At 53.5% G+C, this 26805-nt stretch overlaps 1 protein-coding gene and 1 long non-coding RNA gene across 5 annotated transcripts in view; one reads left to right on the plus strand and one right to left on the minus strand.

Annotated features, from left to right (window-relative positions):
- The window catches only part of LOC141416831 (uncharacterized), a 30685-nt gene extending 3916 nt beyond the window's left edge, over positions 1 to 26769 (plus strand). Inside the window, exon 2 of the long non-coding RNA XR_012441403.1 lies at positions 1 to 26769. This is a non-coding gene — a long non-coding RNA (uncharacterized lncRNA).
- The window catches only part of Rfx2 (regulatory factor X2), a 78852-nt gene continuing 67441 nt past the window's right edge, over positions 15395 to 26805 (minus strand). For 3 of the 4 annotated variants that reach the window (XM_020166526.2, XM_020166524.2, XM_074054420.1), the window contains 10 exons: positions 25211 to 25326; positions 24731 to 24849; positions 24265 to 24377; positions 23477 to 23631; positions 22169 to 22266; positions 21195 to 21344; positions 19963 to 20171; positions 18480 to 18633; positions 17373 to 17415; positions 15395 to 16875 (listed from right to left, as the gene is read on the minus strand). In XM_020166526.2, coding sequence (XP_020022115.1) covers positions 16763 to 16875; positions 17373 to 17415; positions 18480 to 18633; positions 19963 to 20171; positions 21195 to 21344; positions 22169 to 22266; positions 23477 to 23631; positions 24265 to 24377; positions 24731 to 24849; positions 25211 to 25326 — 1270 coding nt within the window. In that variant the 3' untranslated portion in view covers positions 15395 to 16762. The remainder of the gene's footprint in view (positions 16876 to 17372; positions 17416 to 18479; positions 18634 to 19962; positions 20172 to 21194; positions 21345 to 22168; positions 22267 to 23476; positions 23632 to 24264; positions 24378 to 24730; positions 24850 to 25210; positions 25327 to 26805) is intronic. The other variant, XM_020166525.2, reaches the window with a different exon arrangement.

The following is a 26805-nucleotide window of genomic DNA, read 5'->3' on the forward strand; positions in this document are numbered from 1 at the left end:
GTTTGAGTCTTGTTCTTGCTGGTCTGTTATTCTTCCTGCAACATTTTCTGGAGGCCCCAGCGAGATCAGACCACTGAGCCCCATTGGGTAACGGGTCCCTGCTCCCTGGCTCTGCAGCCTGCAAGGGTCCCTGGAACCGAGAAGTGCGTACCCCCGACATGATTCCAGGGTCTCCTTCCAGACAACTGAAGGAAGCTGTAGAGCCACGGACCAGGCCCTTGGACTGGTGGAGTGAAACGGAGATCTGTGCCAGATGTCCAGACCAGGTAGGAAGCCCTGGGGTAATCAGTGTAAGGAGCCAGCACAGACTGATCTTCTGCAGGGGACTGGTCGAACCCTGAAGAGTATCCAGGGTGATGCGTCCCCTTCTTCTGTGACTGATGTGATTCAGGTCAACTGTGAGTAGAGCAGGTCAGGATTCTAGGGGAAATAAATAGGAAACTGATTGTTTTAAACTCTGAGTGAATGGTGTATGACTGAGTGGCTTGACTCGCTTGTGTTTCAAGCTCGAATTTGTGGCTCCACAGCTGGGCACCTCTAAGGTCCCCTAAAGGCTACAGAGTCCAAGTGGGCTTGATCTGCGACTTCACGGTGATTGGCATACAGTCTATGGTGGGATCAGACTAGTGTCCAATTGTAAGTCACCCTGTTGGGCTGAATCCACTATAGCGAAGCCACACCTGACCACATCACTTGGGGTTACAGCCAGACAAGCACCTGTGTGGCCTCTTGCTGAGAGGCACCCCCTTCCCTTTGTCTGTCTTGTGACACCGATAATCACAGGCTTTGACCTCTGGGTCAGAGCTCCCGACGGTGCTCCGGACCATGCTCGCTAACTTTAGGGACGGCTTCTTGGGTGACTGTGGAGTCCGGATGAAGCCAGCAAAGCTCTGAACATTCTGTGAACTAGGGCACGCTGGAGCTGGCCACTGTCGCCCGTGTGAGATCCGTTGGGGATCCAGGTCACCCAGACCAGTTTCCTTACATTGACTTCTGGTACATCTTGGCTGCCTGCTCACCTGACTGGGTGTTTTCATGCACCCTGGAGACACACAGCTGTTCTGGTTAACGGCAAAGTAAAAGAAAAGAAATCTGAGGTCCACCACACCTTGGAACCTGAGCCGCTAGACCTGCCACCATATGTCCCTCCAGTGTGCCCAGCTGCCCTGGCCTCCCTGAGACATGAGTCTGACTCAGAGGACCCTAATGGAAAGGAGGAGGCATCAGACCCGAACCCCAACCCATGTCATCCAACGGCTCCCTCGTTATACTCCCCTTTACTTTTGATGGCCCCAGAGAAAGATACGAGCCATTGGGGAAGGTTGCTGAACTCTGGAGGCTAACAAGCAAGGAGGCAGGAACCCTGGCAGTGACACTATGCCCCCTGCACCAGGCTCCGGAGCTGTCATTACCCCAGGCAGATGGGTCATACGCAGCCAGACCCATGCATTACATGTACCAGCCCTTCACTACCACCGACTTCCTGAACTGCGGCAGCACACCCCAGCATACTCAGAGGAACCGCAGGCTGTAATTGAGCTCTTGACCAACATCATGCACAGCCACCAACCCAACTGGGATGATTGCCGTCAGCTCACATCTACTCTCTTCACTTCTGATGAGCAATGGCGCGTATACCAAGCAGCCAGCATGGCTAGTTACCCAAGCTCCACCACAGACTGCAAATCAGGAGCAATGGGCAAATGAGAGGATCCCAGACACCAGACCAGACTGGGATCCAAACACTCCTGCCGGGCTCCAATCCATCCAGCATATGAGACAGGCCATCCTGGAGGGAGCCCACCACGGGGCACGAGGAGCAACTAACCTCGCCAGGGTCAGTGAAGTCACACAGAAGCCTGACGAGCTGCCTAGCCAATTCTATAACCCGGTATGCAATGCCTATCATCAATGTACTTCATTTGACACTGAAGCCCTAGAGATCCGGTCTATGATCAACCGCCTTTGTCCAACAGTCTGCCTTTGATGTTCGCCTAAAACTACAAAAGATGGAGGGCTTTGCAGGTGCCAATATTGACCAGCTCATTAGTATAGCGGTCAAGGTAGTAGTGAACCAAGAGGAGATGGCCAAAAGAGAGAAGGAAAAATATCTGGAAGGAAGGCAAAGATCCTGGCTATGGCCCTTAAAGAGGGAGATGGGAAGACCGGAGGCCAGAAGGGAGACCCCAACAGGAGAGACCAGAGAAACCCCTGGGAAAAAACCAGTGTGCCTACGTAAGGAAGAAGGATATTGGAAAAATGAGTGCCCTAACAAGAAAAAAAGGAAAAAGAAAGAGTGACAGTGGCTGCCGCCAAATCCAAGGAAGCCTGCAACCTAGAGGCAAACACAGCCTGGGGAAATGAGTCTGCTGAGGGCGACTGGGCTTCCTTTTGATCAGCGCTCAAGAGCCCATGGTCAAGACTGACATTGAGGGCCGCCAAATAGACTTCATTCTGGACTCTAGGGCAGCCATTTCTACCGTGACCACACCAACCTGTTGGCTCATCAAGGACTCAATCACCATTATAGTGGCCACCAGAAACACCAAGAAGTACTGGTTCTGTGAACCCTGAGAATGCATGGTCAGCAGACACCGGGTCAGGCATTGGTTTCTGTACGTGCCAGAGGCTCCAGGTCCCATTCTGGAAAGAGACTTACTTTCTAAACTAGGCACCACATTATCTATGGATCTGGGACCGCCTGACGTGAGCACCTTGCCAGTGTTAACCTTGGAGGTCAGTCTTGAAGAAGAGTGGCGCATACACACCCCCAGGGACAATAAACCTGTCAGTCCCCAACCATTCCTAGATCACCTCATAAAGTGGTTCCCAGGCATTTGGGACCAGGATGGGCGAATCAGGCTGGCAGCAGGTCACCCACCAATATTGGTCACCATAAAACCAGGAGCCAATCTGGTGCATCACAGACAATATCCAATACCTCTAGAGGCCCGGAGGGGAATCGCGCCACACATTCAACACCTATGGGACCAGGGAATCTTGAGGAAAGTACAATCAGCCTGGAACACTCCTTTACTCCCAGGGTCCAGTGATTATCGACCAGCTCAAGACCTGCACCGGGTGAACAAGGCAACAGAGACCATTCATCCTGTTGTCCCCAACCCATACACTCTGCTGAGCTTGATTCCTCCCACCACTAGGGTGTTCACATGTCTGGACCTTAAGGAAGCCTTCTTCTGCCTGCAACTGGCGGAAGCTAGCCAGCCCCTGTTCGCATTCGAATGGGAGGACCCTGACACTGGAGCAAAAGGACAATTAACCTGGAGTAGGCTTCCACAGGGCTTCAAAAACTCCCCCACTATTTTTGGGGAGGCTTTATCCAGAGACCTAGAAAACTGCTGACCGAAAGACTGCACTGTCCTCCAGTATGTAGATGACATACTCTTAGCGGTCCCCACCCTGGAGGCCTGCAAAAATGGAACAGAAGAACTATTCTAATTCCTACAGGAAGCAGGATACAAAGTCTCACAAAAGAAGGCACAGATCTGTCTAGAGGAGATCATATACTTGGATATCACCTGAGCCAAGTGAAAAGAAGGCTGGGAACTGGGAGAAAAGAAGTGATCCTCCAGTACCCACGCCCAGAGAACCGGAGACAGCTCCAGGAGTTTCTGGGCACCTCGGGCTTCTGCTGCCTATGGATCCCAGGATTCTCTGTCACTGCTGGGCCACTCTATGCGGCACTATAGGGGAACCCCATAGGATCATTGCACTGGGGCCCTGACCAAGAGAACGCATTCCAAAAACTTAAATGACACCTGGGTTAGGCGCCAGCCCTGCTCTCCCGGACGTCACTCGCCCTTTCCACCTCTACGTCCATGAGAAGAGAGGTAAGGGATTAGGTGTCCTGACCCAACCACTGGGGCCATGGAACCGGCCAGTAGCCTACCTATCCAAGAAATTAGACCCTGTGGCCTCAGGTTGGCCCCAATGCCTCCGGGCATTGACAGCAACAGTCCTCTTAATGCAAGAAGCAGATAAACTGACTCTGGGACAAAATATCACGCTCCAGGTTCGCCACCAAGTGACTTCTCTGCTCAACAGCACCACCAGTCAGTGGATGACTGGGGAACAAATGGCCAGATATCAGGCTTTATTGGGTGAAAACCTTCAGATAAGAGTCAAAGCGGTGAGGACTCTCAATCCTGCCATGTTTGCCAGAAGGGGAGGGAGAACCTCTCCACTCCTGCGAGGAGATTCTAGACGAAGAATCCAACCTCATGGATACTGCTATTCCCAACACCGACCTGGAGCTCTTCACTGATGGAAGCCGGAGCCTTCAAGAGGGACCAGGTATGCAGTGACCACCGTCACACAAGTAGTGGAACGTGGATGGCTGCCAGACCATTGGTCAGCCCAACGGGCACAGAGTTATATGCCCTAACCTGGGCCCTCACCCTAGTAGATGGAAAGAGAGCCAGCATTTACACTGACTCGCACTACGCCTTTGCCACTTGCATATCCATGGGGCCATTTACAAAGAGAGAGGCCTACTGACATCCAGAGGTAAAGAGATCAAAAACAGTCAACAAATCTTACAATTTTTAGAGGCAGTCTGGAAGCCTTGAGCCATTGCCGTCATCTACTGTCTGGCCAACACCAACCGAGCAGACAAGATCAGCCAAGGAAATGGATTGGTGGACAGGACAGGGAAAAAAATCAGCCCTCTCAGAAGGAGTACAAAAAAAAGACACTGCTTCAGTCAAAGTATGCCTCATCCTTCCTATCCTCCCAGACCAAGCAGAGTACAGCCCGCAAGAGAGAGAACAGACCCATGAAATGGTGGCTAAAGGGAACTCAGAAGGCTGGTTCATCATCCTGGAAGGAAGGTTCCTAATACCAGAAAAGACAGCCACAGGCCTAGTAAGGCTGGCACATGACATCATCCATTTGGGCAAAACCTCCCTACAGAGACTATTACAAAAATACTTGGTCATTCCCCAATTGGCAACTTTAACTCGGTCTGCCAGCAAGGCTTGCCTGCATGGCACCCAACATAACCCAGGACAAGGACCCAAGCCCCCGCTGCTCTTCCAGAAGAAGGGGGTCTACCCATTCCAACACCTAGAGATGGACTTCACTGAGATCCAACCGAGCAAAACTTATCAGGACCTCCTGGTGGTGGTCTGCACCTTCACGGGCTGGGATGAGGCATATCCCACCTGCACGGAAAAGGCCACAGAAGTGTCAAGAGCACTAGCCAGGGAGATTATTCCTCGGTTTGGGGTGCCTAGCAGCATCGGGTCAGACAACGGGCCTGCTTTCATCAGCCAGGTGGTCAAAGGAGTATCTCATGCAGTCAGGCTGACCTGGGACTTGCACACCCGGTATCACCACAATCATCAGGTCAAGTGGAAAGATGAACAGGACTATCAAGACAGCACTAGCAAAACAATGTCAAGAGACAGGGCTACCCTGGCCAGATGTACTACCATTGGCACTGTTCAAAATTAGGTGTACACCTAGTAATGCGGTCTCTCCCCCTTTAAATTAAGTCCTGTATGGATGGCTGCCACCATTAATACGTGGACAGGGTGGAGGCCTTCAGGAGTATGGACAGATCAGCCTCCACAAGTTCCTAGAAGGCTTGGTGCATGCTTTTAGGGAGATTGCCCAACACCTAGGACACCCAGAACCCCTGACCCTTGGGCCTTTGCACCCATGGAGCCTGGAGGACTGGGTTTGGGTCAAAACCCCAGTTAGAGGGAGCCTAGACCCCCAATGGGAGGGACCTTATTCTAACCACTCCTTCAGCCCTTAAGGTTATGGGACTGAAACCATGGATTCACCACATGCACGCCAAGCCAGCAGAGGATCCAGGCCAGGAGTGGAAATCCGGAGCCAACCCACACCAGCCATTGAAACTGACCTTGACCCGAGGGAGTGCCTATGAGGCCCCAGACAGACCTACTGATTCTACTAACAGGTGTAATAATAATAAATGACTCACAAACAAACCCTCCAGACCCAGCTGGGGTCTCTCATAAACTGATATGGAAGGTCAAACTCTCGGAAGGACAAGAGGGAACTTTATTAATTAACCGCACCATCTGTGCTTTGTCAGGCCCTTGTCTTGTCTCATTTAAGTATTGCCCAGGCCTGGAGGCCAGCAGATGGGCCCAAGTGGGGCCCTCTACCCTAACTTGCACTGGTCCATCCAAAGATCATAAGTCCAATGTGTATGGCCAAGTACCATGGAACTGGATGACTGTGAGGGGCCTTCATGGTCCTTTCTACAATACTGGCATGTGTTGATTTTGCCTCTCCAGAAGCTTGGAAAGGGCCCCCCACAAAGGCCAGGGTGTCAGTGTCCAGAGGCTATCCCCAGGAGCAGGAAAGGAAGACCTCTTCCAATTAACAATACATGTACCACAATGATGGGGACCTAGGGTGTTCCAGCTGGGAGGATTCCTCAAAAATTATTGGGAAGACCCTGCAGTCTTAAAGACCCTTACGCTTGATATTAAAGCAGCAAATGTCTCTCTCCAGGCTATTAAAGTTAACCCCTTGAACTCCTGGGTACAGGGGCAAATCCTCCTCCCTCCTCAGATGGCACCCCAATGCCCCTTTCATTAAGATGATAGCTTTGTCAAACAGCAGCCACCAGCTAGTACAACAAGCAGACCCCAAACTAGGCAGAGACTGTTGGATTTGCCTGAGGGCCAGCCAAGTGTCATATGCCGAGGTGGCCTGACTTAACATATCTGAGATACACGAGCTGGGCCTGGACAGCTCTACCCAAAATGACAATACCTGTCTCACAAGCCCAGCTGTCCAAATAATTGGAGAAACTGAATGCTTTGGTGACTAAAAGAATTGTACCAATCTGGCAAAAGGAGCCAAGGCACCTAGTGGGACTTACTTTGCCTGTCGGGGCAGGATCCACACCTGTTCCGGGGGTGTGTGTGAGGGAGGTTGCGCCCTAGTTCCTAGTCCCAGACCTGGACATACTTCCTGGAACTGAAGTTACTTGATACCTAAACCAACAAGCTGATGACCAGACCCGCTTCTGGTGGGACCCCATCGTTCTCCTGATACTTCTGGGAGTCGCCCTGGCAGGAGCAATGGCCACGGGAGCTGCCACTATTGGCCTCCAACACGTCCAACACAGCCAGCTGTCTGAACAAATCCACGAGGATTTAGGATTAGTACAACAGCATGGTCACCCTACAAAACCATCTGGACTCACTGGCGGCCACAGTCTTACAGAACTGCCTGGGCCTAGACCTCATTACTGTGAAAAAAAGGAGGAATTTGCTTGTTTTTAGGGGAAGAATGTTGCTTCTATGCAACCCAGTCAGGGATAGTTAGAGAAAATGCACGCCAATTACTAGAGAGAATCAAGGCAAGGGAAAGAAACAGGTAAACATTTGGAAAACAGGATGGAAGAGCTGGGCCCCATGGGCAGCCCCTCTGGTGGGCCCACTTACTGTGCTCCTTATGCTAGTACTCTTAGGGCTTGTGTGATAAACCTCCTCACCAGGGTCATTCACAACCAGATGAATGCCGTTAGATTGCAATTACTGAGGCAATATCAATGACTGCCCCTGGATGACTCCCCTGAAATGGTCATAAGGAATTATGAATAGTAAGAGGAGGGAATGATAGATTTTTCCAGGGGAAAGATCTAAAGGCAAGTAAGAGCCCCTCCCCAGGCAGGCCCCTGTTTCAGACCATTCCAAGAGAAACGGCGGATGTCCTTCTGCCACAGAAGTGCTAGTGTGATAAGCTGTAACCTTGTGCTAGTGTGATATATTGTAACCTCCCAGTGAAAGGCTAACTGCCACATCTGCTTTTGTCCTTCCTGCTTGCTTGCTTCCACATTCTGAGGTATGAAAACCCAACAACCCTGAACTAAAGGGTAGACGCCATTGTGGAGAGATCCAGGTGCTGGCCCACTAGCGTAAATAAATCTTCCTTTCCTCCAACCACCTGGGTTAGAGTCTTGTTCTCGCTGGTCCGACATTCTTCCTGCAACAGTCATGTCACACCCACATTGATCCCGCACTGGGAAACTCCTGGTGACTTGTCCTTGCTGGAGAGCTCCACGGCCAGCTACATTCCCCTGGGTTCCCAGTTCCTAGGCCTAAGCCTAAGGTGCCCTTAGGCCTGCCTTGTCTTTTTATTGTCTCCATTCACAAATTCACCTAAACAAATACTTGTTGATTGCCTGCTGTGGTGGTTTTAAGATATGGTCCAAGTTCTTCATAAGTGGGGTGTCCCTTCCTCTCGCACATCTGTGGTCTCTGATCAGAGGCGTGGGAAGGGGCACTGACATGGGACCAGGATGAGTGCAGTTGCCACCGCTTTGCTGGACAGGAGTTAAAGCTCCCAGCCATCATGCACATGGTCCAGCTGGCCTGTGGCCGCCAGGCCTCCAGGGAGCTGAGACCCATGCTCCTGACAGCAAGGCCCTGAGCAGGAGTTGCCCTGGCCCCTGGCTGCTCTGCCACAGCCTCTGACTATGACCGCGTGACAGCCCTGAGCCCTGAGAGAATCAGCCCGCCAGGCCTTCCATGCTTTGTGCACAGGATCCAGGGAACTGAGTGACAGCTGCTGTTCCAAGCCCTTTGGCTTTGCGGACTTTGGCTGCACAGCAGTGTGTCCCCGCCATGCTTACCATGCAGCAGGCACTGGGTGTGCTTGGTCCCAGGATGATCAAGACCCACGGCCTGGCCTCCATGGAGCTTTTTGTCCTTTTGTGGACAGACTGACAATAGACAATAGGTAAGCAAAATGATCTGCATAAAGAAAAGAAAAGGTGGCAGCTGCTCAGGGAAGACCCCGTTGGAGGACGTGACATTTTAGGAAATCTGTGGGAGGGACATTCTAGGCTTTGCAGCAATTGCAAAGGTCCTGAGGCAGGAGCTGGCTGGGCTTGTTGGAGGGCTGAACAGAGTGAGCATGGAAGAGGGCGACAACAGGGAATTAGGGCTTTGTTCTGGTTAGTGGCTGGAAGCAGGAAACAAAAAAGGGTTTCAAACAGTTTGCTGCCAACTGCTGATGGGCCTGGGTGCTGCTGTCTGCTGCCGCCGGGGTGACTTACTAGAGGACAAGCCCCAGGACTCTGCAAGCCCAGCGATCTCTGAGGACCATGACCCTCTCTCGTCTGCAGCTAGACTCTAGGAAAGTGAGTGTCCGCAGCTATAATTCAGCTCTTCTGTACCCATGGTGAACGGGGCCACCCTGGCACCCTGTGCCCCCCCATGCTGAGGCTGAGGACCCACAGAGCAGCCACATCCAGTTCCAGTGTTGCATGCTCGCGTTATAATCCCAGCTACTCAAGAGGCAGCGAGAGGTCAGGAGGATCGCAGTTTGAGGCCAACCTGGACAAAAAGCAAGATCCTATCTCAACCAGCAAGCCTAGTATGGTACCACATGTGTCCTCCCAGCTACTCAGGAAACATAAATGGGATGATTGTGGTCCTGACTGACCCCAGCCCCCCAAAAAAATGCAAGACCCTGTTAGAAAATAAAGCATAAAACCCTGAGGCATTGGTCAAGTGATAGAGCACCTGCCTAGCAATGGGAGGCTCTGAGTTCAATCCCCAGCATCGCAAAAGGAACAAAAAGAAGAAAAGCCACAGTTCTATTCCTAGGACATTCTGGAACCCACAAAACTATAGTGAGTGGATGGGGGCAGGTCTGGGGTGCTTGGAGTAGGAAGAGGGTAGGTGAGAAGCGTGCCACGGAGCTTTCTGGTCTTGACTTGGGTGCATGGGGGATCAGTTACATAATTTGTAACTAGTGATGTGTGTAAACTATAAATGTATAAAGGTTTACATTGTATGATTTTGGGGTTTTGAGGGCAGCATTGGGATTTGAACTCAGAGCCTTGTCCTTGCTAGGCAGGCACTCTACCACTCGAGCCACTCTGCCAGCCCTAGTATGTGTAAGTTTTTATCTCATACCTGTGAGGAGGGCTATCAGCAAAAAAGATGAGCCAACAAATATTGGTGAGAATGGGGAGATAGAGCCGTTGCACACCACTGGTGGGATTGTAAGTCATAGCCATTATGGAAAGTGGGGGAGAGCTTCCTCAGAAGATTGTAAGTGGGACGACTGTAATCTCCAGAAGTCGCACTACTGGGTACGTATCCGAAGGAAACAAAGCCAGTATGAGATCACACGAGGGTCAGCCTGAGCTGCATAGTGAGACCCTGTGTCAAAATTCAGGGGCTAGGAGTGCAGCTCAGTGGTTGGGCAGTTGTCTAGTACGCATGTAGGCCCTGGGTTCCATCCCCAACACCACAAAAAAGTAATCGACATTTTAGCCGGGCATGGTGGTGCACATCTGTAATCCCAGCACTTGGGAAGCTGAGGCAGGAGGATGTAAAGTTCTAGGCCAACTTGGGCTCCAGATCAAGACCCTATCTCAAAGAAAAAGATAATGGAATCAACCTGTGTTCATTGATGGGCAAATGGCTCAGGAAAATGTGGTGTATATTACTCCACACAGAGGAGTACTCTTCAGCCTTTAAAATGCAAGAAATAAGGCCAGCGATGTAGCTCAATGGTGAGTGCTTGCCTGGCATGTGTGAAACTCTGGGTCCTACCTCTCGTGTCACTAGTAAAAGAACAGTAAAACCAACTTACCACTGACAATGCAGATGGACCCCGAGGGTATTATGCTGAGTGAGACAGGCCAGGCCCTGGAAGACACACTTGTGTGCAGAACCAACTTGAACTCCCAGAAGCAGGGGGCAGAAGGCCTGCCTGGGGCTGGGGAGGAAGGTGGTGTTGGCTAGAGGTGCCCCTCTGCCTTCCTGCAGGTGACTATGGTGAGTAACCATGGAAAGTGCTACGGGAGTGGATTGATTTTTTTCCTTGCAGTTTTCAGTGGTAATTCAGGGCCTCGCGCATGCACTCCCCACTGAGCTGCACCCTCAGTCCAGGACGCGGATCTTAAATGGCCACCATGAAAGAATGGGAAGTACTTGTGATAGGTATGTTTGCTAGCTTGATGTACACGTGCATCAGAGCATGGTGACGTACACCTTAATTAAAGCCTTTTTTTTGGTCAGTTGTACCTTCATAAAACTAGAGAAGTTAAAACTTAGATCTCAATAAAGCTGATCTAAACAAATACCCAGTGTGTGACTGAGTCTCAGTCCACTGCCTGCCAACTTCCCTGAGGCCAGGGTCACCCTCCAGTGTGTCCCCCAGTAACCAAAATCTGACTTCCACCCTGGTGTGCATGGTACCAAAGGCTTCATGAGAGATGGAGGAGGCAGTCAGGTCCTACCTAGGTCAACAGGACTGGCTCCAGGTGCCTTTATTCATGGACCAGCAGCAGTGAACCCTCCTCCCCCAGGAGGGAGCCCTTGGTCACGGTAGGATGTGAGCCTAAGTCCCATAATCCCCCTGGAATGTGCACTTCCAGCCCGAGGGCTCGTTTGGCTTCTGGGCTTGCTTGCTCACGGGACAGGCATTCCCATCTCCCCAGCAGCTGGCCCGGTGCCTGTGGGAACCTGGGAAGGGGGAGGACAGAAGAGCGACTCTGCCTTCCGGCTTACTGCCTTCTCTCACTGCAGTTGGGAGGGATTACCTAGGTTGGGAATTTAATGTTCGTCCCTCCTCCCCTTCATGTGTTGAAATTCTCAGCCAAGGTGACGTGGCAGGGCTTCCCCAGTATGAACATCTTACACGGCACAGCGGCAGAGTCAAGGCATTGGCACCGATGAGTGGCCTTTCTCTGACCCGGTTAGTCTCAGGCTTCTTTGCATCTAGAGACCTCTCCCGGTCTCAGCCAAGATAGGGTAACAGCTACTCCTAGTTTGGAGCATGCCTGCTAATTCTGGCAGGATTACTGAGGCTGTGCCTAGCCGGGGTGCCGCCTTGTGGGGGCACAGATGTTTGTCTGTCTAGATGTTTGTCTAGTTAGGTTGCTGGGTTTAGCTGCTAGATGCCAGAGTGCTGTTTTTCCCTATTGTAATGACTGCGTTTGTCATGGGACACTGAATCTATGACCACAAATGGAATGTTTGGAGAGGGGAAGGGAAGGAAGTGGTATATTCACCATGCTGCTTGTCAGCTTTCCTGTCAAGGCACTGTTGAGATTAAGGAAACAAATCAGCCAGTTGCTGGTGTCTCACACCTGTAATCTTAGCTACTCAGGAGGAAGAGATCAGGAGGCTCACTGATCAAGGCCTGCCCGGGCAAATAGTTCACAAGACTGAATCTCCAAAATAACCAGAGTTTTGCTCTGGACTGGAGGTATTACTCAAGTGGTAGCACTCCTGATTTGCAAGTGCAGAACCCTGAGTTCAAATCTCTAGTCCCACCAAAAAAACAAAGAAATCAGCCAGGCAAAATTTCAGAGGAAAATGAGGAGGCTGCTGTCACTAGGGGGCCACAGAGGATTGAGATGAATTCAAAACCAGCTTGGGGTGGGGGGATGGAGGAGGACTCAGAGGCTCAGGCCAGGTCTAGCAGGCAGATGCAGGAGTCCTGGTTCCACTCGGCTTGCTCGCTCTGAGGATGGCATTCCCATCCTAACCCAAGCTTGCCATTGCCAGGTTGCGGGGGTTACGCCTCCTCAAACAGGCTCCCTGCACCTGGACATCTTCAGGGGGCCTGAGAATCCTTGGGCCTGGCAGCAAAGTTGAAATGTGCTCAGGGGTTACCGGTTCAGACACTAGTTGCCACCCCATGAGCCACCTCTGAATGGGGAATTTGCTGCAAGGTTATAGGATACTGTTAAGATCAAATTTAGAGCCTCGTGCCCTGGCTTATGGCAGTAATCCTGGCTACTCAGGAGGCAGAGATCAGGAGGATGGCGACAGTTCAAAGGCAGCCTGGGCAAAAACTCTTGAGACCCATCATAAAAAAAGGGCCAGAGGAGTGGCTCAAGTTGCAGAGTGCCTGCCTAGCAAGTGTGAGGCCCTGAGTTCAAACTCTAGTACTGCCAAAAAAACCAAACTATAGCAATACTGAAATAAAAGTTTTACAAAGCTATCATGACCTGTATTGCATGAACATACCTGATGATTTGGATTTTTATACTGGTCTGCTTTAAACTGATCAAAACTCACCAACTTGATGTCACAAGCTGCTTGGTTACTGTTGGCCACACAGCCCCTGTGGCCCCTCCCTCTGGGTTCTCTTATTGCTAGGGCACAACTCCAACTTGCCCCCCACTTCTCCCTTGCATAACTTTAAGAAGCACCTAACTGCCCCCAGCCTTCCCCCTTCTTCCTGTTGGTCCTCCTGCCTAGCCAGCTTGAGTCCATCAGCATCTTCACTTGGCCACTGTGCGTTGCTCCTCTCAGTGTTTTCTTTTTTTCCACCTCCGTGCTTCTGGAAGCCTTCCTCCCGCAGTGCTGGCTGGGCACACTGCCCTGGGTTTGGGACAGAGGCAAAGGACGGCGGCTCACCCACAGAACTATGGGAAACAGTTGCCATCCGTTGTAGGCGACTATGGTGTGGGTGTAAGTGCTCTTAACTGGCTGGGGGGGCACCAGGAGGCCTTCCAGGAAGAAGTGCCAATTAAGATGAGTGCTGAAGAGGACGGCACCCCCAGGGGACTCCGGGCCATGCCTGGGGATGCCTGTGGCTGGCAAGAAGTGGGTAGAGGCCAGGGACGCTGCTCAGTGACGTGGAGGGGAAGAAGGCTTGTTGAGGGCTCTTCCTAGCACTTTGTATTAACATTTCTCACTGAAACGCCGGTAGGTATTTTTATCATCGTTCACATGAGGAAAGTGACTGACAAGTGATTTCTTTGAGGGTACAGCTGGCACTGTGGACCCCTGCTGGCTGACGAGGAGCTGGGCATGGCAGAGACAGAGGTGGCTGGGTGACCAGCGTGCTGAGGGGCAGGTGATGCTGCAGGACCGGGTCTGGGCTGGACGTGGGGAGGATGTCTCAGCAGCCATGCTGAACTCCTGTTAGGTGCCCATGAGTCTGAACTGACAGCCTGTGGGAAGGGGCGAGGTGACTGAGGGGTGGGGGAAAAGGGTCTGGAGCAAGACCCAGGGACAGAGGAGCAGCAGCCAGAGAAGAGGAAGGAAAACTGGGGATGGGGGAACTTCCCAGCCAGAGAGTATTTCTCCCTTCTTAGCAGTGTGGGGTGTCCATGGGAACCTCCAGTCTTGCAATGAAGTTCTTGCTATTAGTTTGGGGCTATAATAGCAGCTCCATTATCAGGGACCCAGAATCCATCCTTCTGTTTTATCTTGCTCTCGTGACTTCCACCTCAAGGTCCAATGTGGCTGTTAGTACTCCAGCCATCATGTTTGCATCTCAGCCAGCAGCCTTCATGTTCCCATGTGCACCTACCTTGGAAGATGGTCAAAAAGAGTAGGAGAAGGGACACATGTGGCCACTGATTACCATCATGTCTCCTGAAGGCTCTCAGTAGGTCTGAGATTCCCATTATCTATCTGTGTGGCACCTGCCTGGTGCCTTACCCAAGGGAGCTCCTGGGAACTTGATGGCCTGTGGGCCTTCAGTAAGCTCAGACCCTCTCCAGCTCCAAGGGCAGAAACCATCCTGCTCAGGAGCCTCCACTCTTACCAGCCTCTCTGGACCCCAGGTAGGGCCAGCTCTCGGGAGGCTGGGGGCAGTGGCCACTTGCTAGGCCACCTGGTGTCTGCTGGACTTGACTCTGGGGCTTCAGGTAGGGGGAACACAGGGGGCAGACTGCCTGAGCCTGGCCCTGGCCGGGGGGAGGGGTGCGTGGATTCTCAGAGCCTGTCACGGAGTCAGCTGGGACACTGGCTTAGCCAGAGAAGCAGCTTTGGGATCAGCTGACAGGTACATGCAGTCACTTCTGGACGCAGGCATGTGTAGTCTGGAAGCGTCTGTGGGGTCACCAGCTACTGCATATCTACTTATTCTGGGGCATCTGGGTGGGTCAGGTCTGTGTGCAGATGTCAAGAACAGACACTGGCCATTCTAGGCACAGCATCCTTTTCTTGCCACCACTGGCTCAGAGCTGGCCTGGGGTACAGATCCTTCTGGAAGGCACCAGAATGCCCTGGGGCCAAAGGTTTTGTCCCTGCTCCCCACGGAGCTGCAGCCTGGGCCTCCCTGGCAGGCTGACTGTCCCAGGGCAGGGGACCCCAGAACCCTCCCCCCTCCCCCGGGAGCATCATGTGGAGGGCTGGGGATGGAGTTGTGGGTGCAACCCTGAAACAGGCATGCTCCCTGTGTTCACTGCTGGAAAACGAGAAGGGGCCGGGGCTATGGCTCCTCTGTCACCTCAGTTTCTCCCTGCAAAGGAGAGGACGAGCCAAGGCAGAGCCCAGACTATCGGACTCCACAGCACCAAGCTGGTCATTACCATCCAGTCACGAGGCACTAAACGTTGCCTGGGGGACATTCTTCCCGTCTGTTTCATCTATGTCTCGAACTACAGACCAGACAAACGGCGTGATTATTACGGACTTTTTCTTTGAAAATAAGCACACATCTTTCCCTTCCTGCTGCACCCCCAGTGGGGTCAAGGGGTGCATGCCACTCCTGCTCCCCGAGAAGCAAGGTTTTCAAGGCCACATGAGTTACGTTAGTACCTTCTGTGTGAATGAGAACAAAACATGGGGGACTAGATACACTGCGATAAACACGCTCATAAGAAACCTTCTAAGAACAATTACAGCACAAAACTATTGGCAAAACATTTTTTCAAAAAGAAACTATTGCGGTTCAGTAGGTGGCACTTCCTAGACCAGAGAGAAGTTTGCGTGTCGGGACAGAGCTCTTGCACGCAGGGAGCGCAGTGCAACAGCCACGTCTTCACGCACGTGAATCCAGAGTGTCTTAAGTCTAGGGGCCTCATGGCTCCTAGGTTGTTTGTCCCTAAGAGGGGCTTTGACTGTGAAGAGGTCAAGATGGGACTTGCTGGGGTCAGAGCACTCGAGGATGGCCTATCCAGATGGAAGACGGCAGAGGGGCCTAGGCACCGCGTGTGGGTGTGACATGGCAGAGCGGCTGCCCTTGGAAGCTGCTGCGTGACCCTGACCGCTCGGGCCCTCGAGCAAACCCATTTCGATCCTGTGGTTTGGCTTGCTGCAGACGAGCTTGGACGGAACCCCTGGTCCTTGCCGTTGCCGAGCAAACTTCTGGTTTGGATTGTTTAGACACGAGTGGGCCGCTTTTTCTGTGGCTTGTTCTTTTCTGGGCTGTGGATCCATCCGGGGCCTTGGCCTTTGGCATCTGGAAATGGAGCTCCTGCAAGGCTGGCAGCCCCTCCTGCCTCAGCACAGCCTGGTGGGTAGGAGGCCTAGGCCGCCTGTCCACAAGGCCAGAAGGGACACGCTGAGGCAGGTCCTTCACACCCAGGGGCACCAGGCCAGGGCCTCTGCCTCAGCTCCCGAGGTGGGGCAGGGCCCAGCGGGGAAGGCCACTCCTCCCTCCTGCTCAGCCAGGCTTGCTAGAGAATCACTGTGTAAACCGGCAGCTGAATGCAGAAGTACAGCATGTGGGAGCTGCGTTCTTAGCGCTGTCCTCCCGGCTCTCAAGGGGACCTGGACCACGGCTCACACGAGTGGCCCAGGAACAAGTGGGTGCTTGCAGCTGCCATGGCCAAGGGAGCCTCCGCAGGAACTGTGGCACCCTGGTGACCGTATTTCTTCTCGAACAGTCTCTCATCCTTTAGTCCTTTATGGGCACACAGACCACAGGGCCCTCTTAAGTCAGAGTAAACATCACACCATCTAAGAGGCACTAACGTGGTGGAGCCAGCTGAAGGTGTCCTGGGTGACACCTTCAGGAAGCTGGTGGCAGGTACCTGTGGAAGGTGCTAGATACCCTGCAGCGGGTGGCTGGGGTCACTGCGCTCCCGCTTCACCAGGGGTTCGCCCAGACTGCGGGCATCGGTGTCAACCTCGCTGCTGCGCCTATCACTGATGTCCTCTGTGGGGTCAGTATGACAGGGACAGAGAAGCCCATGATCAGAGAGGTGGCAGCCTGTGAAACCTGCCTGCCCTCTGCTGTAGGTTAACTTGTCACCCCTGGGTCACCCACAGGTACCCCCAGGCTGGACATCACCACAGGGAGGCTTCAAACCTGTGGCCTCCCTAGACTGGTGCCCACTGGCCTGGGCCATGTTCCCAGCAGCCTAGGATAAGAAATGGGCCACTCTTCCACAGATGTGGAGCAGGAGGCCTCACCACCCAGGCCGCCTGTGGCCTCACTTCCCTGGCTCAGGTTGAGGGTGCTGGCTCTGTGGGGCCCTGCTAAGCTGTCAGCAAGTGTCACAGGGCCTCATGCCTACTTCTCAGGTCACCCCACCATCTGCCTGCTAGCTCCTAGAGTCTGCCTATGACTTGCCCAGGAGCTGCCCGTTTTCCATCACGAGCCAGGGGTGGGAGGTGGGGGTGGGTCAGAGAGGCAGGGAGGCCTGGACTCACTTTTGTCGAGCAGCGTCAGCGACAGAGAGGAGAGGTCGTTGAACTGTAAGAGAAGCCAGAGTGAGCCAGAGAAACCCCATGGAGGGGTCTAGGCTGCTACAGCCCCAACAGCACCTGAGCAGTGCCCTCCACTCAGGGTTATGTGGTTTCTTGTTCTGTTCCCAGGGCCCTCATCCAGGAGGAGCCATTCTGATCCGTTCCAGCCCACCTGGGGGCGACTGAGTGGAGGGGGCTGATGGCACAAGCCAAGGGCTGGAGCCAGGGGCCCGTGGCTGGGCACAGAATCAGCCTGGTACAGTGTGGGGCCAGCAACTTGCTCTCCCAGGCTCTGTGCATAGCTTCCTCCAGGAACTGGCACCTGGGTCCACAAGCAGAGCCCAGACATGGCTTCCCATGGTTTCTGGGCCAGGTGTGGACCCTGGTCACTGCCACCGAGGGCTGCGGCCTCTTAGATCTTAGTAAGAGTAAGAAGCGGCTGCCATGGGTTGCAGGTGCCTTTGTATTGAAAGTTTTACAAGCACCGCCTCACTTCTTTTTCGAACAACCCCACACAACCCAGCAGTTGCACTCTAAGTATAGATCCCAAACAGAAGTGCAAACACACACTTGTGCCTGTGCTCACGGTGGCATGATTCACAGCAGCCACAAGGTGGAAAGGGCCCAGTGTTTATGGGCACCAGTGGACATACACAGTGTGGTCCATCGACATGCTAAAATACTACTCAGCCATGAACAGGACAAGACTCTGACCCACACTATAGCACACAGTGCTCAGAGAGAGAAGCAGGCATAAAAGGCCCCACAGCGTGTGACTCCACTAACAGGAAACATCCAGAACAGGAGAATCCAGAGATAGGAAGTGGACTCGTGGGCTGAGAGTTGGGGAGAGAATAGAGCTTCCTATTGGAGTGATAGAGTGTCATAGAACTAGATAACACATTGTGAATGTCCTAAAACCCAGTGAACTGCGCACTTAAAAATGGTAAGTGTTACGTTTATTCTACTACAACTTTTTAAAGCCTGTGGGGGTGTCTGGGGCTCAGGTTTGGAGGGGTAGGGCAGAGGAGTAGGGCTGGAGCCCAAGCCTCCCACACAGGCTGCACTCACCTCTCCCATGACAGCGATAGGCGTCTCCCCAGTGGCCTCAGCCACACGGTTCTCCACCAGGTAAAACATGTATTCATCGTACAGCAGCCGGATGAGGTGGAAGGAGCCGAAGCTGGCGGCGCTGCGCAGCGTCAGGTCTCGGATCACCATGGAACTGGGGACAGGGACAGAACCAGGAGACTTGGAGGACTGGGCTTGGGGCTTCAGCCAGAGCAATTGAGCCTCGCTGGAAGCCCTACATGCCTGAGTTGCTCTTACCTGTCAGCTGTGGGCAGGGGGAGGGTAAGTGCAAAGGCCCTGAGGCACCACACCCAGAATAGAGCGTAAGGACAGGTGGAGAGCGAAGAGGAACTGGGCTGCTGCTGCAGGGGTCAGCAAACTAGTATTTGGTCTTGTTTGTTTCTTTTGCAGTAGTGGGGTTTGAACTCAGGGCCTTGCACTTGCGAGGCAGGCGCTCTCCCACTTGAGCCACTCCTGTAGCTCCCCCTCTGCCCATTTTTTCCCCTAAATCAGGTAGTTCATTTAAAAAGAACTACAACGGAAACTGAGTGCTGCACACCCCACTCCTTTTACTTTTTGTCTTTTTTCAGATATGGTCTCTCACTTTTGCCCAGGCCTCAGACCATGATCCTCCTACCTCTGCCTCCCAAGTTGCAGGGTCTGTAAGTGTGTACTATCATGCCTGGCCATTCTCTTTTGAGAAATCCCTAGTAGCTGGTTATTGAGCCTCCTGTGGATGCGGTTGACAGTAGTATGGGTGGGCCTCACCCATTCAGATGAAAGTCCTTAGAAACCAAGGGATTTCTCCCTGGGGGTTGCAGCATCAGCTTTTGCCCAAGTCTCCAGCCTGCTGACCTGCCCTACAGATTTCAGCCTGATCCTTGAAATAAATCTCTCTGTACTCAATTATAATGTATTCACGTAAAATTTTTACAGACGTACACCTGACCCGCTGGCCCTCGCCCGAGTCACTCTGTGATTCCAGCAGGATACCAAACTATGGCTGTCTCTGCCTGTTTCCTGCATCTGCTGGGCCTGAGTGCAAGACCTCCAGCACCACTTCTGCTTTGGGTCACTTTCTGTTTGAGGTCCACTGACTATGTGGCCACTATTTTCTAAACTCTTATTTTTGTCTCTCACCTGCCATCCTCTGCTCCCTGTTCTTCTTTGTCTTTGTGAGTTTATACTTTAATTTTTTACATTATTTTGTGGTTCTGGGGATGAACTCAGTCCCTGGCCCTTTTAGGGACTCTCTCTCTCGGGGTTTGCTGAGGAACAGTATTGCCATAGAAGACCCCACCGGTGACTTGTGTCTGTGGAGGCTGCGGAGGTCTCTGAGCCCTGGGAACTGTCCACTCAAAGTGAGGCCCACACACAGCTTGGGTCCCTGCTTGTGGGGTAAAGTCCAGCCCCAGGCCTGCTGAGTCCTGTTTTCTCTGACCTCTGGGACCCCGAGGCTCTTCCCAGGAGGCCAGGGGCTTACCTGTAGAAGGACCATTTCAGTAGGAACTGGCGGGCAGCCCTGGGAAAGCTAGGGCTGCCCACGTGCTGCTTCAGCACCTGCGTGACCACGTCGTCCAGCCAGGCAGCCCACTGCTCCAGCGAGCTCTGCTGCTGCAGAGTGAGCTTGAAGTCCTGCTCCAGCCGCTGCACCACACTTTCTTCACACTGGCACACCCACGAAGCCTGCTCCTGTGGGAGGACAGCTGCTAATGCCCCTGGGCCTTCTGTTTTTAAATTTTCTTTTGCAGTGTTGGTGATGGAACCCAGGCCCTCACCTTGCGAATGCTAAGCACGCACTCTACCACAGAGCTATATCTTAGTCCAGGCCTTCTTGACCTTCACCTTCAGTAACTATAAGCTGAGCACCAAGACCCACATAAGGCCGGGTGCTGGTGGTTCATGTCTGTAATCCCAGCTACTCAGGAGGTAGAGAGATGAGGATGGTGATTCAAAGCCAGTCCTGGGGCAAAAAAGTTCATGAACCCCTATCTTGAAAAAAATCCATCACAAAAAAGGGCTGGTGGAGTGGCTGAAGTGGTAGAGTTGCCTGCCTAGTAAGTGTGAGGCCCTGAGTTCAAACCCTTGTGCTGCAAAAAAAAATAAATAAATAAAGGGCAGGGCAGGGATTCAGAGGAGCCTGTTCTGCTTTGGAGACTACCAGCAGGTCTTTCTGGGTCAAGGCTCATATCATATTACAAACCATCTTTATTTCGTTTTTAAGTGGTGCCTGTGTGAGCTGTGGGTTTTTTTTTTTTTTTGATAGGACTGGGGTTTGAACTCAGGGTCTACACTTTGAGCTACTTCACCAGCCCTATTTTGTGATGGGTATTTTTGAGATAAGGTCTGGCAAACTATTTGCCTGAGGCTGGCTTGGAACTGCAATCCTCCTGATCTCTGCCTCCTGAGTAGCTAGGATTACAGGAGTGAGCCACCATGCCTGACTGCTGGGAGCATTTATAAAGAAAATGAACAGAAGTGTTATTCAGTGCCTGGAGGCCACAGGAACCTAAGAGACATAGGAGTGGAACCACAGGGCCATGCGTGGGCTTGCGTTTACCAGGCCCTGCTTCCTGCCACTCAAAAGGGGCCACCCCAGGTAAAGGTCAGGGCATGCTATGGGCTCTGGTTGTGGGTTTGCAGATTTTCCCAGGGTGGAAGGCCCAGGCAAGGAGGAGGGCAGGACCTAGCCTAGAGCTGACCCTGGAAGGTCACCTGTACGTTGGCGAAGTCCACGCGGTTGAGGTCACTGAGCATCTGGTTGATCTGGGATGTATTCTGCAGCACAGCACGGGCAGCCTGGGCCAGGTGGTTCAGTGACGTGTATCTCCGCAGCGTCTGCGCAAAGGCACTGACGACACCCACCTGTGACCCAGCCCAGTGCTGTCAGCCCTGCCCTGTCAACCCTGCTCCTGCCCTCTGCTCTGCTCCTGGGGGGCTGTGGGGACTTGGGACACAGCAAGGAGGAGGTGACAGGACCAGCTGCCCCAGCAGGGAACAGGGACCCCCTCTGCCATCGCAAGGACCCCAGGAATTGTGACATCTCCGACAGGTGCATAGCACTATCAAGCTAAGACTTGCAACAGTCTAGGTCTGCCCCGTGCTTCTAATGTTGCAAGCACCGTTCCCTGGGCACATTTTGGGAGCCTGGGAGTGCGAACTTGTCACACCCACACAGGTGATGCTCAAGTACACCAAGGTCTGTTGCTCTTGGCCTCATGGATCAAGTCCAAATTGTGGTAGAGAAACCAGGGGCTCAGAACTTGGGCCTCACCCACATCTAACAGTTTTGTAAGAAATGCCACCAGAATGCCAGGGATGATTCTTGGTCACTTTAGGCCAGAACCTTAAGCTTCAGATTTCTTACTTGTCACAAAACCAGAGTGGCAGAGTAATGGCAAGGCATAAAATCTGTTCTGGCCACAGTCTGTTCAGACTGACCCAGTGCTGTGGCCAGTAACAGCTTCTGCTGTCCCCAACCCTGCCACTCCCCTCCTAACTCAGCCTCCTAGGGGCTTCCCAAGGGGCCAGCCACCCCACGACACACAAAGGAAGCCACTCTCAGCTCTGTAGTTCTCATGCTCCTCTCCTCCTGCCTGGCACACAGGGTCTGAGGAGTCCCCAGGGCTTGGGGACCACCGCTGTCCTCCCCGTCATGGATCGGGGCCCAGACCTGACTCCTGTGTTACCTTGGTCTGGATGACCTGCTGCGGGAAGTCGCTCATGGCATTTGTCAACCAGCCTTCCAAGCTCTTGGCAAAGTTCCTGATGGCCTGGGTCAAGGTACCTGAGACAGAACCCGGGGTGATGCAGAGGAGGCAGGGGGTGCCCCGCAGCACCCCATTTAGTGTAGGGGACGATGCCAATGTAGCCAACGCCCACCACGGAGGACAAGCGACAGAAAGGGAAGACAGAAGGGAGACGGGGTGACCTGAGGGCAGCTGGGAGCTCAGGACACCTGGTGAGGAGGTGCTGGGGGAGAATTAGGAATGTGCCATTTGTCAATGATCCTCTGTCTACCACGGTGATTCTCACCCAGGTGAACTGCCCAAGGGAACCCTGGGCCATGTGTGGGGACATATGTGGCTGTTGTAACTGTGGAGCCCCACTGTCCAGTCCCTCGTAAGTGAGGCCAAACAAGACACGCACAGGTTGGCTGTTTCTTTTTCCATCTAAGGCACACTAGTTTATTCAGAAAAATAGACTTGCCCAGTGCTGACCAGCCCATATTCACCCATCACCTGTCAGGCGTAACCCGCAGTGACCAGAGGCAGCGACTTGGTGAGAGCCCTTGGGCAGCTTCCTGGTCCTCTCTTTAGATTATGGGGACTTAAACTGAGCCTGGAGTGGCCCCTGGTGGTGGGTGTGATCACTACCACAAGGGCGGAGGCCCTGGGTTGCCTCTGGGGCACAGGTAGCCCCAGGCACACACATTTCTCACTGTGTCCCCCACTCCGACCCCACCCAATGCCCATGGAGTCCACACAGGGCACAGAGATGAGTGCTTCCTGTAGCGCCACACAGTAGGCAGCATTGGGTCTCTGCTTGGGGGCAGGTATGGGACCTGGCTGACACAGGCCAACAGCAGGGCCTGATTGGGGGTTCCTGTAACAGCTGCAGGGGTTGTGGCCATGATCCTGGCATTCCTCTTTTGTACAGGAAATGCTCCCTGGTATGACCAGGGAGCCTGGGATGGCAGGTGTTGGCATGTCCCTGGGACTGGGTGGGTGGCAACCCTGTGTGGCCCTAAGCAGCGGATCGCCAAGGCTACGCTCACCCTCCAGAAACCTTCGGCACCAGGCCTGCCCTGGCCACACTAGGAAGCATCCTGATAGCTGGCAGCTCACGAGAGCCACTAACTTGGGCGTGCAACAGGGGCGATTTCCCGTCAAGAGGAAACAGACCAGGATGACTGAGGGTACAAGTCAGAAGCAGGCACGGGGCGGGAAGGGAAAGGCAGGTGGGAGGTAGCGTGGTGGGGCAGAGCCATCTCTTACTGGGGACAGGCCGCAGCACATCAGGGATCAGGATCTCCACCAGGGCCTGGTACAGGATGTGGTCACAGCCCCTCATCCACTTGAGGATGGGGTCGTATTTGCACAGCGAGATGAGCTTGTCCTTGGGGAGGACGGCACCATCCGGCTCGTCATCACTGTGGGAGGAGCGGGGCAGTGTGAGCCCAGGAGTGACCAGGGTGTGAGGACCTTACAGAAACACATGGAGACAGGCCTCTGCAGGGTTGCTCCCCGGTCTCAGAGCACCACCCTGCATCCATGCTGCTCAGAGGCCACTGCACAGTGCCTCTGAATGTCCCCCATGATACATGCTGCCCCTCTCCTGCCTGAGGCCCAGGTCAAGGTCAGTTCTGCTTGAGATCATGTCACACGGTCCCATCTAAATCCTCCAGTAAAAGTCTGGTTTGAGCAAGAGATGGTGGTATATGCCTGTAATCCCAGCACTCAGGAGGCTGAGGCAGGAAGATTGAGAGGTCAAGGCCAGCCTGGAACAAGACCATGTCTCAAAAACAAAAAGACCCCCCCGCAAGCAAAAAAAAAAGTTTGATTTGAAGAGAGATGAGTAGCAACATGAATCACAACTCAACTATCCACATCTACAAAACTGCATGAAGGGGGCGCCTGAGCCCCCATTCTTGGGGAGCTAATGCAATTTGTGGGTCATGTGGGCATCAGTGGGTGACAGTCTGCAGGTTCAATCTGGAGGCTGTGGATTGGGTAGATGGGGCTGCAGGCCACCCTGGCCTGTGTGGCAAGACAATGGCTGTCACCTGGTAGGGAGAGAGGTGGGGCCGTCACTGGCAGAGGCCTTGGAATTCCAAAAGGACAGCCACAGCTTCTCAATGTAGTGAAACTGGAGGTTCATGACGACGTCCAGGGTGGCCTAGGAGAAAAAGCGGCCAGTTAGACGAGAGGTGTGTTAAAAGAGAGTCTCTCATGTGTCCTTAGACCACACCGGCAAGTAACAGAGATAAAGGCTGAGGCAGGGTCTTCTGAAGTCCCAAGAGGGACCACAGAAGGGGAAGAGCTGGAGGACAGAATGCCACATCGGGAGAGACTGCCTGTGGGTGGACACAGGCTCTTATCTTCTTTTTACCACCTAGGACATCTGGTGACAGGTAAATGCTGGCAGGCCTGGTGATGGGCATGTAGGGCTCTTGCCTGGCCTTGGGGATAGCTGAGCCACTACAGAGAGCCTAAGGCTGGCGCAGGAGCCCAGGGCTTGGGGGTGGTCACCTCGCAGTGCCGTCTGTACACCAGCTGGAGGGCCTTCACGTCGTGCGGTGTGACGCTCTCCTGCAGCAGCACATTGCCCAGGTCAGGTGCTGGGAACTCCGGGAAGACGTGAGAGACATCTGGGGAGGGACATGGAGTCTTAGGGACATGGGCAACTTTTGTAAATCTCAGTTTCACAGGTACAGAATGTAGACAATACTGCCATCTCTGAGGGATGATAAATAAGCTGCAGCCATGCCCAGGTCTGGGCGTGCAGGGGCATTGGGGCCAGAATTCCCATTGTCACGGCCCAGGGTTGGTGGAGTTGCCCAGAGCAGTGTGCTGGGGAGAAGGTGGCCTTGCTGTCATAGCAGTGACTGCCTGGAAACAGGCGTGGCACCCACCCGATCTCCCAGAGGGTTTTGTCTGGGTGCAGATCCTGTCCCCCGAGCCGTCCCCAGGTAAGAGGGCGAAGCACTGTAGATGTTACAGGTTCCTCACCTATGTACTGCTGGTGCTGTTGGCTCTGGGTGGCCATGGCCTGCTCTGGCGTGCTGTGCAGGCTGCTGTGGGAGCTGCTGTCCCCAAGGCTATCTGTTTTCTGGGCTGGCCGGTACCTGGGCAGGGGACACACGCAATTCCATGAGGCCCCAGCAGCATTGCCTGGGGGCACAGAGGACTAAGCAGGACTTAGTGTGGGTGTGGTGAAGTCACACAACACAAAATGGAGCATTTTATCCACGTTGAAGTGCACAATTCAGTGGGATTGAGCACACTCACATGGCTGTCCAGCTGTCCCCACCTTCCATCTCCCCAAACTCAAGCTCTGGCTCCATTCAACACTGACTCCTCTCCCCATCCCAGTTCCTGGTGCCCACCAGCCTACTCTGATGACTCTAGGGACCTCCTGTGAGTGATGTCCTATAGTGTGTGTCCTGTGTCTGTGTATTTCACTGAGCATCACGTCCTCAAGGTCCACCCACATTGCGCTAGCTGTCAGAATGTCCTTCCTTTTCATGGCTGCATAATCCTCCGGTGTACGGAGGGCCCACTCAGTGTAATCCACTCGGCGGCGGATGGACCCTTGGACTGTGTGTTTCCCTAATATTTCTCCCCTAGCAGACAAGTGAACCTTCACCTGGAACCCCAGTCTTGACCCAGAGGGCAGGGGCGCAGGTGGCGTAGGAAAGTCAGGGACAGAACAGTGGCCTTCTGGAATGGTGTGTGGTGGGAAGAGCAGGGTGCTGCTGTGGGGGCTGGGTGTGCCTGTCACTGGAGGACAGTGGGCTGGGGCCTCTGGGAGTTGGGGAAGGTACGAAGTGGATGTGTGTGAACCATCTGGTGCTGCGGCTTCTCAGATGCAATGGTAGGCGCCTCCCTCTGTGGCGGCACATTTGTTTTTTCTGTTTTTGCAAATAAAGTTTTATTGGTATGTGCCACGCCCACTTGCACATGCGCAGCCCGCGCCACTTTTTCCCTGAAACCTCAAGAGCAAAACAGTTGTCAGGAGACAGGCAGGCCCGCCAGAGCTGAGGTATTTGCTGCCTCGCTCTTTACGGAAAAAGTCTGCCAAGCTCACCAAAAGATGAGCAAATCTGTGACGGAAGGGGAGAGAATGATGCATAAAACGATTTGGCCCTTCTGGCCATCAGATCAGAACTCAGGTCTGAGCCGCACCTTCAGTACTGAAGCCTGCTGTCCTGGCTCTCCCTTAACCTCAGAAAGTAAAGCTCACTGACATGGCCTTCTGGGAAAGGTGAAGCTGGAGCTAGAGAAGACCGGTAGTGGCCAGGGACTGGGTGGAGGGAGGGATGCCCCTCTGATGGTGGACACACCATTGTGCATCTGCCCGAGCCTGCGGGACGCGCAAGACCCAGTGGGAGCCCTGGTGTGGACCGTGGACTCTGGAGACTGTGCTACATCACTGTGGGTTGGTTCCCTGTAACCACCGCCTTGGGAGCTGTGTGTGCAGAGCAGATGGGAAATCCTGTACTGCCACTCAATTCTGTGCTGAACCACCTAAAACTGCCCTGAAATATAAACATAATTTTAAAATTAAACATCTGGAGGATCTGCTTGCTGGTTGGGACGTCGTA

The sequence above is a fragment of the Castor canadensis genome, chromosome 14 (genome assembly GCF_047511655.1).
Source record: "Castor canadensis chromosome 14, mCasCan1.hap1v2, whole genome shotgun sequence".
In the NCBI taxonomy this organism is placed as follows: domain Eukaryota; kingdom Metazoa; phylum Chordata; class Mammalia; order Rodentia; family Castoridae; genus Castor; species Castor canadensis.